The 13,937-nt window shown below is 35.9% G+C and overlaps 1 protein-coding gene across 1 annotated transcript in view; it reads right to left on the minus strand.

The window, feature by feature from the left end:
• The window catches only part of TNKS (tankyrase), a 149,558-nt gene that overhangs the window by 128,450 nt on the left and 7,171 nt on the right, over positions 1 to 13,937 (minus strand). The window contains exon 2 of the mRNA XM_068969716.1: positions 2,916 to 3,140. Coding sequence (XP_068825817.1) covers positions 2,916 to 3,140 — 225 coding nt within the window. The remainder of the gene's footprint in view (positions 1 to 2,915; positions 3,141 to 13,937) is intronic.

The following is a 13,937-nucleotide window of genomic DNA, read 5'->3' on the forward strand; positions in this document are numbered from 1 at the left end:
TCTTTTCTTTACTAGTAAAATGGTAGGAAATTTGAATCATCCATTTCATGCATAGAATATAAACATTAGTGAAGAACTTTGGTTAAGTACTTTGAGCTGCCTTCAAGGGAAAACAGTGAATTATATATCATCTAACCACATCAATTTTTGGTAGATTTACCAGCATCACCTTTTTCTTTCTTTTCCCTCCCTATCTCAACTCTTCAATTCATGACAGAACTCATGGGTTTAATCTACAAGTACCAACAAAAAATGTTTGACAGTCCATTCATTATAGACAATCCATAAAGAGAAGTCAATGCATGCTCAGGACCAATATTCAACAACCCATCCTTAATGAAGAATAAAAATGATTTGACGAACAGTCGATTACCTAAACATAGTTTATATCTGACTATAAAGTGTTCTATATTTGTATATAAATATAGGAGTATCTGTATTACCCAGGAATCACACTCTAAAGCATTTATCTCAGAGAAAAGAAAACTCATCTCTATATAAAAATTTGTACACAAATGTTCACAGGAGCTTTATTTGTAATACCAAAGAAGTGGAATCAACCAAAACGTTCTTCAGTTGTGAATGCTAAACTACAGTACATCAAAACCATGGCATAATAATCAGCAATTTTTAAAAAGATCTGGAAGACAAATAAGAAAAAAAAAAAGCCAATCTCAAAAAAATTACATACTGTATGATTTCGCTTATAGCATTCTCAAAATGACAAAAGTATACAGATGAACATGTTATTGGTTGCTAAGGGTTAAGGATCAGGGATGGGGAGTAGATCATTATAAAAGTAGGCTATAAGTAGGCTTCCCTGGTGGCTCAGATGGTAAAGAATCTGCCTGTAATGTGGTTCAATCCCTGGTAGGGAAGATCCCCTGGAAAAGGGAACCGCAACCCATTCCAGTATTCTTGCCTGGAGAATCCCATGGACAGAGGAGCCTAGCAGGCTACAGTCCATGGGGTCGCAAAGAACTGGACATGACTAAGTGACTAATACTTCCACTTTCTTTCATAAATGAGGCGGAGCTTCCAATAATATGTTCTGTATCTTGACTACAGTTACATTAATCTGAACATGTGATTAAATGGCACAGAACTCTACACACTGTACCAACACTGGTTTCCTATTTTTGATACTGTATTATGACACCATAAGATTCACCATAACCAAAGGGTGAAACCAGGAGAAGGATACGTGGACCTTCTTGTACTATGTTTGGAGCTTTCTATGAATCTATAATTATTTCAAAACAAAAAGTTAAAAATACACAATAAATGCCTCTTATTATGTAAAGAGTTCTAAAGAGTCAAATATAATAAAGCAATATGATTTTTTAAGATCTGTGGTTTACTGGTAAGTACAACAATCTTGCAAAGACAACATAAAAGGAAATTTTCTTAAAAGCAGCGACAGAATGAAAAATTCAGGAGGTACAGGTAGGAAAATAGAACACTTCAGCCTAAAAGAGATAATACATTGGAAGGTGAAAATTGTGTAAAATCCTTTAACTAACAACAGAAAAATCCAATGGATGTGACAAAGTGAAGCAAGAAAGAATGAGAGCAGGGAAGCTGAAGGTCTAGGAAGATCTGATAAGAGCACACTTCAAATTCAGTAACAGTGAACACATAGTAACTTACCATAAATAACTTAAGAGATTTAGTAATCAGAGAATATGTGGTAAACTCAAGCTTTTCAGATTAGTTTTATGAATGACTTAGTCTAGGACACGGCTGTTTTAGTGGGAGACTTAGGAGGAAATGGGACAATCAAGTGAAAGTGTAAGATGTCAAAGGATAGGGTATTCAAGGGTCATGTTGAAATGATCTTGAATTTCATCTGATAAAACTGGCTGGTGAAGTGATAAAGGATAATGACAAAGAATAGGATAAAGAAGTTTGTCAGACAATGCAATAATTTGAGGAAAACGAAAAAATATATTTGAAGCTGGAATAGATGGCTATGAAGTGGGAGAAAATCTTATACTGGCACCACCTCTGTATCTTTAAACGTGACATATTTATTTGGGTTTTATCAGAAAAAATAGCCAGTTATACTGAAATGGGTGCCAGTCAAGAAGATAATTTATAAATCAACCTACCAAAGGCTAAACAAATATCCATCATCTTGAGTTTCAAGAAAGAGACGACACATTCAAGAGACACTATGCTTGTTCTCTAGAAGCCCATTTTAGATTTCAAACCGAAAGATTTTACACAATAAAGCAAAGTCTAAAATAGATGCCTATTTAGATATACATATAGAGGAGAAAGAAATGCTGATTGAATACAATTCCATATAATCGCAATACTTAAAATCGTTGAAAAGTTCAATTTTGTTTGAAATTGCTTTTTCTCTAGACACTGTTGAAAATATTAAGCCTTGAACTGTTGTATTCGAATCACTCAAAGCTTTTCCAGGGCTAATAAAATAGCTGGTGTTCAATTTTAGCAACATAAGGAAAAAGGTTTTGCCTTAGTACTAGATGACTTTCCTTGAATCAACCTGAACATCCAAATATGTGATCCAATTCAGTACGAACCTGTACTTTATAATGGTTCTCATTGATGCTAGGATGGAAAACTTTCAGACTTTTAAAGACTGTAAATTAACTAAATTTGATAACAGTAATCCATCAAAATCTAGTTCCACACCAGCTGGCATTTGCCTTACATTTGGAGAGTTAATATTGTGAATCTTGTTCCTAACCAACTTTAGATTTCCATGTCTCTACTTTCCCTTTGATGGAAAAGAATGGCTTATAAGAAGTAACAAAGTGTTCTTTATTCTGAGGAAACATTATTTCCACTACAATAAAAAACAAGCAAGGGTAAACCTTTATTTTAAATGTTATTTTATCTGTGGGGTTGACCTTACAATTTAGATATCACCAAATAATACTTACCAATACATACATCGATCTTTCCTTTTATAGCAGCTTCATGCAGAGGGGTATAGTTCCAGTTATCCCTGGCATTTGGATCAGCTCCTTGGCACAGTAACAGACTCACAACCTCAGCATGGCCAAAAGAACACGCATTATGAAGTGGAATGAGACCGCCATCGTCACGAGCATGGACGTTAGCACCCATCTGTAGTAAGTGTTCTACCACGTCCTTTCTTCCAAAACCTAAAAATAGGGAAAATATTTTATATTGTAAATCAGTTTTGTAAAAAGAACCATTAGCATTCCTTTAACAATAATATCAACAAATATGAACAACTGAAGCACTATGTTCTACAGCAAAAAGGTAAAAAAAAAAAAAAAATGCCATTCAAATAGATTCTCATCTCACAGAACTGAGAACTAAGGGGCTCTTCCTTTAGTTTGGGCAATTCCTTCCAGAAACATTTCTTCAACACCTATTACATGCTAGAAAGGCAGGATGCATGAGGCAAGATTCCTGTCCAAGGCATTCACTTTCCTCTCAAAATCAGATGCATAAAATCCATTTCTGTATTTTTAAATACCAATGAAAATCAAATCTAAGACAAAGTACAGCACTTAACATTATACTAAGGAAATTGGAGAAGAATATACAGATACCAGAAATACATGGTGACAGTTTGGTTACAAGATATCTGAAAAGGAAGAACTAAAGATAATGCCATAATATCTACTCTTGGGACTGGTACGCAAACTAAATGAATGTGTAGTTACAATTCAAATTTGGATTTACTGAGTTTGAGGGAATTTTAGGACAAACAAATGAGAACACAGGCTTTTGGAAATACAGAACCAGAACACTGGTGAAAAGCATCACAATTTTCAGACAGAAAAATGGTAGTACTGGAGGGTGTTATTAGAAGAGCCAGAAAAAAATCTAAAGCACTGTACAGACTAGGCAAACACTGAGAATGGTAAGAAATACCAAGAAAACACATTATGGATGTTAAAGGGCCACAACATTATGCCAAGTCCAGCATGATGAGGATTTAGTGAGATAATGAAAAATGGAAAAAATAGCCATTTTGACAATTTGAAGGTCATCATAGTATTGTGATGAAATTTTAAGCTACAATGCAATGGGTTTAAAAAAAAAAAAGATTACTGAAAATATTACCATTTTTATCTTTACCAGCTTAATACTTTTATTAGTGATCTTTCCTTTCCTACTTTAAATTTTATTAGGACTTGCCAGCTGGGTATCACTGCCTCCATGCTATTACTTACCATGTAATGTTGTTAGAAAATGACAGAAAATGACATTTTAACACTGGAAAGCAGTAATGGTCATATCTTCTTTCATTTTATGCATATATTAACTAAATAAATGAGAATTATGTGGAAAATAGAAACCAAAAAAGATTTATTTCAATATATGTTCTTTACACTATCTTTAGAAATTCACTCACTCCAGGAAAGTAGGCCAAGAAAAAGTCTCCTGCTTTATAGATTTGAGTAAAGCCTGCGTGCAAATTCACATTTCTCTAATTAGAGTACTAACAATGTTTAAGAACTAATTTCCTTTCTTCACTAATAAATGAAGTAAAAACAAAAATGCTTGGTATCAGCAAGAAAGTGGTGAAATGGAGTTGTGTTTACACACTGTTAATATGAATATAAACTGGTGCCACATTTTTTTTTAAGGTTTTTTGATGTGGATCATTTTTTAAAGGTCTTTATTGAATTTATTACAACATTGCTTCTGTTTTATGTTTTGTTTTCTTGGTCTGGAGGCATATGGGATCTTAATTCCCTGACCAGAGATTGAACCGGCACCTCCTGCGTTGGAAGGAAAGTATTAACCACTGGACTACCAGGGAAGTCTCATGGCACCACATTTCAGAAAAAAATGTAGCATTATCATGAATAGGCTTAAACAAATATACTCTCCGACTCAAAATACCACTCTTCAATTTTTATCATTTAAAAAATGATTTATCCATGGACAAAGATTTTGCATCAAGAATGTTTATCATAATGTTATTTACAGAAAATCATGGAGATTAGATATCCAATAATATTGTTACATAAATGATAAAATGACAGTATTTGAATAAAATAATCTGTATTGAAAGGATGCTAGAACACTGAATGGACTTAATATCACTGAGCCATATATTTTAAAATGGCAAAAATGGAATTTTATTTTTAAACTGCTTAAAATAAATAAAAATTTTAAATTTATATTTTACCATAGTAAAAAGAAAAAAACAAAGGTATAGACCAACCACCCACCCACCCTCACAGATACACATACAATATTATAAAAAATTCCAACACAGAAAGGTGTTGCTTATACATCAATCAGTTCTCCTTCCATTCTTTCTCCACCTTCCCTCCCTTCCTTTCTTTCTTGGCTGTGCCACGCTGCACGTGGGATCTTAATTCCCTGACAAGGGATCAAGCCTGCATTCCCTGCAGTAGAAGCGTGAGTCTTAACTGCTGGGCCTCCTGGGAAGTCCTTCAATTAGCCTTTTGGATTGCAAATATATAAAACAAAATACAGGAGAAAAATATGATATTTGAAATATAGATGGATAGAAAATGAGACTAAATCACTAGGTACTAGAAATATGGAATTTTTTCTTCTTTTTTATCTCTTTTCTTATTACATAAAACATAATTTTGCATAAAATATATGTATGTGTACACACACAAGTTTAAAAAGGTGGATGTGAACAGCCAAAATAGTAAAGATACATTTTATGTGTTGATATAAAATGCATTAAATCAGTGTTACCCACAAAAAAATTAATCCCCTATTTAAAATACTGTAATTTAGAAAACCATACATAAAAAGCTTATCAAAACATGTACTCTACCTGTACTATTAAGTACAATTCATAACTGGTCATTGGCCACTCTATCCATGTTTAATGGATATGCATTAATTACTTTTTACACATAAAGAGAATTCATTACCTATGATGGTCATACAAGGCCTTTGTTTCATAACCAAGGTTTGTAGCAATTATCTCTGTAATTGATTTTTTTGGGGGGTCTAAAGAACCAAAATAAAAATAATAATTAGGGCTGGTTCAAAGAACTACACAGAATTTAACCACACAGTAACTTACCTATAAATTAACTCATAGGAAATAGCCTCTAAGTGAAAGCATTACAGACCCACACAAGATTTTCAGTGTCCTATTCCACTAATCTAGCACATGTCAAAAAAAGCTACAATTTTTAAAAGGAATAATGTTGCTATTTATACATATCTTTATGGCTTAGTGTTACAAAGCACAAAAGAAAAACCAATGAACCATCTCTCTCTGAGCCAACAGAGGCTGTTAAAAATCAAGACAGTGTAATACTCTGATCTTTACCAACAAAACAGTATGTGCTATTAGAAGAGACTCCCAAATGAGAGTTGTACAAAAGGTATAATTTAACTTTTACAGAAAATTTCTTACAGAAAAATTCTTTTTGCTTAAGTACATGCCTTATTCCTGACAATAAAAATAGCAGTAATAATGGTAAGTAGTTAACATTTAGTAAGCTCTTTTTTCTGACAAGAAGAATGCCAAATGCTTGACAAGCATTAGCTCCAGTGATAATATCCTGTGACAAGCATTTTCCTCATTTTATTGTTGAAGAATTCTTTCCCTCAGTTCTGATAACTCGTGAACTACACTTCCAAACACACATCTCAAATCTGCCTACTCCCAGGGGTCACCAGCTTGGTTTCAAGCCCCACAATCTCTTGTCTAGACTTCAGCACAAAACCTTTTGTTGGTCTCTCTACTGTCACATCTGCTGCCTAACAATTGATCCTTTTCAGAGCAGACTGTGTGTCTCTCTTCAAGGCATGCATCAGATCAGGTCACTTCCCTGCTTGAAATCCTGCAATGGATTCCAATAACACACATAGTAAAACCTCCTTATGACCTAACAAGTGAGTTGGCCATTCTCACCTCTCCTATCTCATTGAGCTTTACCAACCCTGTCTTTCACTTTCTGTTCCCTGGATATGCCAAACTTATTTCAGCCTAGAGGACTTTGTACTTGCTGTGTTCTCTGCCTGAAGACACAGATCTTCACATGCCTAGCTCCTTCTGTCATCAGATTCTCAGCCCGAAGATAACAACTTGGAGAGACTCAATTACTCAGTGTCAATCTGCCCACCCACACACACACATTCTTTCAACATTGTTTTCAACTTGAGTTCTTTGTATATTTTGGACATTAACCTTTTACCAGAAACATCATTCACAAATACTTTCTTCCACTCAGTAGGTTGCTTTCTCATGCTTGTTGATGGTCTCCTTCACTATGCCGAGGCCTTTTAGTTCAATGGAGTCTCACTCATTTTTGCTTTTTGTTGCTTTGCTTTTGGTGTCAGAGTCAAAAAATCTTCACCAAGAGCTACGTCAAGGAGATTTCACCTATGTTTTCTTCTAGGAGATTTATGGTTTTAGGTCTTACACTAAGGTCTTCAATCCATTTTGAGTTAATTTCTATGTATGGTGTAAGATAGTGGTCCAGTTTCACTCTTTTGCATGTAGATGTCCATTCTCCCAACACCATTTATTAAAGAGATTGTTCTTTCCTCATTGTATATTCTTGGTTCCTTTGTCATAAATTAATTGACCATATATGAATGGGTTTATTTCTGGGCTCTCTATTCTGTCCATTGGGCTATATGTCTTTTTTTTATGCCAATATCATACTGTTTTTATTAAGCTGGCTTTGTAATATAGTTTGAAATCAGAGAATGTGGTATCTTCAGCTTTGTTCTTTCTCAAGATTGCTTTGGCTATTTGGAGTCTTTTGTGTGATACCATGCAAATTTGAGAACTGTTTTGTTCTATATCTGTGAAATATACCATTGGAATTTTTATAGGGGTGGCATGGAATCTTTATTGCTATATTGTAGTACAGACATTCTAACAATTTTAATTCTTTTAATCCACGAGCACAGAATATCTTTCCATTTATTTTTCTTCTTCAATTTCTTTCATTAGCATCTTATAGTTTTCAATATACAGGTCTTCATTTCCTTGAAAGAGAACTGCTGTGTAGTGTTGGTGGGAATGAAAGCTGGCCTAGTCACTACGGAAAACTGTATGGAGGTTCCTCAAAAGAAAAAAACCTACCAGACAATCCAGCAAGTCCACTTCTGGGTATTTTTCTGAACAAAATTAAAACACTAATTCAAAAAAATACCTTTTTTGCACCACTATGTTCACTGCATTATTCACGTGTCAACTGTATTTAAAAAGTAAACAAACTCAGAGAAAGAGATCAGATTTGTGGTTAGCAGAAATCGGGTGGGGGTGCAGGAGGGGGAACTGAATAAAGACTGTCAATACAGACAAGTCCAGCTATAAGTAAGTATGAAGGATGTAATGTGCAACAGAACAAACACAGTAACAACTGCTCTACATTACACATGAAAGATGTTGAGAGTAAACCCTAAGCATTCTCATCACAAGGAAAAAACATTTGTTTCTTTTTCATTTTATATTTATATGAGATGACAGATATTCAGTATACTTACTCTGGTAATCATTTCATGACATACATAAATCAATCATTATGCCATACATCTTAAAAACTATACAGTGTGATAAACTAAATTTTATCTCAATAAAACTAGAAGGAAAAAAGCCTGACTCACACCTGTATCTTGGCTGATGTGCAAGAGGCAGTCTCAAAATTAGGAGGACACTCAGCAGAGCAGATCCATTTCAACATGATGGGTAGTTCTTTTTTTTTTTTTTTAAGTTTTCAGTTTCACTACATTTTATGGAGGAAATTATGGGTTTCCTCAGTGGCTCAGTGGTAAAGAAACCTGCAATGCAGGAGCTGCAGAAGACACAGGTTCGATCCTAGGTCGGGAAGATCTCCTGGAGGAGGGCACTGGCAACCCACTCCAGTATTCTTGCCTAGAGAAACCCATGGACAGAGGAGCCTGGCAGGCTACAGCCCACAGAGTCGCAAAGAATTGGACATGATTGAAGCGACTTAGCACACGTGCATGCGTGGAGGAAATTACATGCCACAATATTATGCTCTAAATTGGGAGGTAGGGGAAGTCTTGTGATAATTCTTTAAAATGTCAAAGGTTTCCTATGCACAGGGTTAAATTTACACAGTCCAATATACACAGATCCCTAGATACCTATTAGATTTCTGCTTACTTTATAAGAAATGTTCTAAGACAAAGAAACATACATTTTCTACTTAACATTCAAAGTCATTATTACTTCCTTTTCTAATTTTAATTCTAACTAGATTAGCTTTTAAATAAAGAATTGTTTTACATTTCATTAGATCAGAAGTCATGGTTAAGCAAAAGGGAGTATATTCCCTATTAATTCTAAAATAACAGTTTAGAAAGCAAACTACAAAATGATTTCTATGAAGCAATAAAGTTGCATATATTTTTCATTTGTCAAAGGTGGACTCTGACCAATTAATTTCTCCATCTTACAGAATATGATTTAGAAAGGAAAACATTTATAATTAGATAGAAGAAGAGACATATGGCATTAGGAAGCACTAATAAAAGAAGTATTTCATTAGGAAGCAGTAGAAAAATGTATGTTTTCCCCCAAAACACTGGGAAAAAACACCAAAAGCAAAAGGATAAGACACAAATTCCAGATGCCAGTTTAAACAACAAAAATACAAAACAAACAAAAACATGGTAAGAAATCACAGCTCCTTGGGAAGGGGAAAAAAAAAAAAAAGGCTGAGTGCCACTGTGGGAAGAATCATCGGCTTAACTGCAGATGATCGGTCATCCTGGCTAGAACAGAGAAGAGAGGCAAGAGATCTGTGTCCTCCCCCTCACCTCTGCCACACTGTCCCCTGGGCTGCAGCAGAACATGAGTTCAGTATCTCCAGTGTGCCTCTAGCCGAAAGAGAAGGGACAATACGAGGCAGAACAGTGAAACCTGGCTGAGGTGGGAAGCAAAGGACATGCCTACATGCCTACAGGACAGAAGAGAGTCAGGGGAATCCTGAGCACCTAGGATGGCATCACATCCAGGGCCTCCCTACCCTGACGCATGCCCTTATTTGTCTAAAACCACGTGGAGAACCAAAACCTAGAACCCCAAACTCATCCTCTCAAATGCAATACTGGCCCAAGTAGCTGTCATTTCCAAGGGATTATAAGCTCATGGCAGAAAATAATAGAATGTCTGAGGAGTGCAAGCACCATGACAAAATAAATGAAAGCAGAATTAATAGACCAAAAAAAGATATTTAAAGTTGGCAAATTAAGTGTTGCCAGCGAAAAACTGGGGAATACTGAAAACATGAGAACAAAAGTCTATCAAGTAAAACCAACTGGAAATATCATCATGAAAAACAAAACAGGAGAAATGAAGGATACAATAAGTTGACTGGATAATAGTGGAAATAAAGGAAACAATTCCTGGGGAAAAACCAGTTGACAAACTCTCCCAAAAAAACATCAGAGGAGAAACTGAAGTAAAGGAGAGAAGAGAGAGGTGAGACAGAGGACTGGAAGAGAGGACAGATACTTGTAGAAATAATGACAGGATGTCTCCTAATTAAAGGAAAATGCAAAATTCCAGATTAGTAATAGTTCATGAAGTACTAAAGAGGATGGATGAAAAAATACAAATTCTCAGACTACTCCAGACCAACTGAATGAGAAGCAGTGGGGGTGTGGCCTAGCAACCTGCCTTAACAAAGCCTTCCCGGTGACTCTGATACAAAGTTTGAGAATCACCGAGCTAGTGCTTCTGGAAGTTTTAACCCTCTGAAAATTACACGTAAGTTTGATGTTTAAATATATATTTCAGAGGAAATGTCCATACCTATTATCAGATTCTAAAAAAAAAAAAAAAAAGCAAAATTAAGAACTATTTGTATTAGCTCAACAGTTTTCAAAGTGTGGTCTGTGGACCCCTTGGTGGCTCCAGGGACCTTTTCTGGGGGGATCTGAGAAGCCAAAACCATTTACAAAATAATATTAAGATGGTGCTCATGATAATGCAAAAGCCACAGTAGGTAAAACTGCTGACACCTTGACATGAACCGAAACACGGGCACCAGGCAGTCACTGTATTCTGTAGCATTGACATACCTGGATACACATTAGTCACTGCATTCTTCACCATCAGACCCTCACAATTTTTTTAAAAAACCCAGCAGCTTCACTTAAAAGTGTTCTTCATAAAACAAAAGTTGCTTCTTTTTTACAAAAAGTCTACCACAGAAGAAAAAAGTTGCAAGTCCACACAAACAAACCAATAAATCATCTGCCACCAACCATTAGTTTAGTTTGTGTTATACCAAAAAGGCAAAAGGGAAAGGAAAATTTACAATACTTTATTTCCTTTTTTTGTACAATTAAAAAATTCACAAACCTCAATTCAAAAGGGAACTGACACATTTCAAGAAAACACTTAAAAAAAAAAAAAAAGGTTTAAGCTCACACTGCTCTCATTTAATTTTAAACATGGATTCCTGAACCAACAGGCAAAGCAAGTTTCTACTTGACAAAGGTCCCAGCAACTCACTGTAGGGAAAAGCAATTCTGAATATCTGATGAAGCCTTTTAAGGAAAACCCAGTAGGCACACAAAAACAAAACACTCATAACTTTCCTCAATTATTCAAAATTAAATAACTTTTAGAATATGAACCTCAAAGTTATCTTGAGCACCTGGGCTTTAGTATAAATACCCCAGAAACCCATGCTACTCAATTCTTATCATGAACCCACATTGATGATACAGGTGTTAGGCTCCCCCCAAGATCAGGGCTACAACCCACCTTTCTGAGTGTTTCTGTCAGAAGAATAAACATAGACCAAGGTAACTTCAAGTACCCTGACATAGGGGAAAAATGAGAATTTAAGAGGCTCTTGTGTCTTCAATCGTATCTCTCACATATTTTACAATGAACTACTCAAAACATTTATTTGTCCAAGAAGCAAAAACAGGCTATTAAATACATTTATGAATAAGTTACTCTAGTGTCTTCACTTGCATTTCACTGCAAGACTCATGATGATGTTTATTCCTTTCTAAGACCTAACACTAAAATAAAATGCATTTGCTTAGCATTATTCACATTTCTCTATCACTTTTCTTCTCCTGGCATCTAAGTTGAAGATCCAACTTTTTTTTTTTTTAAACATATCTATGCTCACAACTTGGCCCTTGAAGATATATCCTCCAGATATATTTCTTTGGTCTTTAAACTGCCAAAGAATCATGTCTGGTTTGGAAGAAAGGCACACCTAGCCTGTGACCTAGTCAGTTCCTTGCGAAACAAAGGGATGCCTGGGGGGAGGAAAAAAAGGCAGGTGACTATACTAAGCCTCTTTTCATGAAAACTTCTATGTAAATAGACCATGAGGAAGACATCTTACCTATAAAATGCCCTTAGCATGATGTCTCTGGTTAAGGCTCCTAGAAAGCAGCAATGTAGGCTATATAAACTAAGATATTAATATAAAATTATGTTTCTTAATTTAAATGCTATGACTGTAAGAGATGATACTGCAAACCTTCCTGTGAGACTTACTCTATTTTAGGTCAGAGTTCCATGCCTAACATGAGGAGAAAGGACAAGGGGAGTTACCCTCAAGGTTCAGGCTTCTATTTTTATCCTTGATTATTTAGCAATTAATTTCTCTAAAAATGAGCAGTAAAAAAAATAAGGTCAAATTCCATGCAGAGTTTTCATAAGAATGTGAGCAGGGTAACACCTCTATCAGCAATATATACTGGAAGAAAATGCTCCCCCAGAAAAACCAAAATTAGGATCTACTATTTCAATATTAGCTAAAAGACAATATGAAAAAGATGTAAGATATGAAAGACCAGTATATGTGTGAGTTAGAATAAGATGACGGAACTCAGAAATAATTCAAAATAAAAAAGTATTTCAGAAGTAAAGACTAAACAAGAAGGAAAACAAAAGTGAAAAAAAAAATACACACAATGCCTTATGACAGGGATCAGCAAACTAAAACACATGTGCCAAATCTGGCCATCCCTTTTTTTTTATAAGTAAAGTTTTATTGGAACATAACTATACTATTCATTTATGCATTGTCTATGGATACTTTCATGGCACAGAAGCAGAGCTGACCCGTTGACACAGTTGAAACAGAGATCACACAGCGCATGAAGCCTAAAATCTTTACTGTCTGGCCATATATATGTAAGGGAGAAGGCAATGGCACCCCACTCCAGTCCTCTTGCCTGGAAAATCCCATGGACGGAGGAGCCTGGAAGGCTGCAGTCCATGGGGTCTCAAAGAGTCAGACACGACTGAGCGACTTCACTTTCACTTTTCACTTTCATGCACTGGAGAAGGAAATGGCAACCCACTCCAGTGTTCTTGCCTGGAGAATCCCAGGGACGACGGAGCCTGCTGGGCTGCCATCTATGGGGTCGCACAGAGTCAGACACGACTGAAGCGACTTAGCAGCAGCAGCAGTTGATTTACAATGTTTGTGAGTTTCAGGTATATAGCACACTGATTCGGTTAAATATAAGGGGCCTCCCTGGTGGCTCAGATGGTAAGGAATCTGCCTGCCTAGATTCCTGACCTACACCTGGAATCTCGAACCACAGAAAATAAAATATGCTTGTTATTTGAGGCTACTAAGTTTGGGGGTGAAAAGAAGTGTTAGTCACTCAGTCGAGTCCTACCCTTTGTGACCCCATGGACTATAGCCTGCCAGGCTCCTATGTTCATGGGGATTCTCCAGGCAAGAATACTGGAGTGGGTTGCCATTCCCTTCTCCAGGGTATCTTCCTGACCCAGGGATCAAACCTGGGTCTCCCACATTGCAGGCAGATCCTTTACCATCTGAGACACCAGGGGGAAATCAGGGAAGTGTTGGGGTAGTTTCATACACATTAGGAAATACAGTAACTAATATAGTAAGGCTTTAATAATTACTAATATAGTACTACTGATTTGTCCAATTTAAAAAAAGGGTAAGTGGGCTTTATGTAAAAATATAAATGGCAAATAA

The sequence above is a fragment of the Capricornis sumatraensis genome, chromosome 4 (assembly GCF_032405125.1).
Source record: "Capricornis sumatraensis isolate serow.1 chromosome 4, serow.2, whole genome shotgun sequence".
Lineage (NCBI taxonomy): Eukaryota > Metazoa > Chordata > Mammalia > Artiodactyla > Bovidae > Capricornis > Capricornis sumatraensis.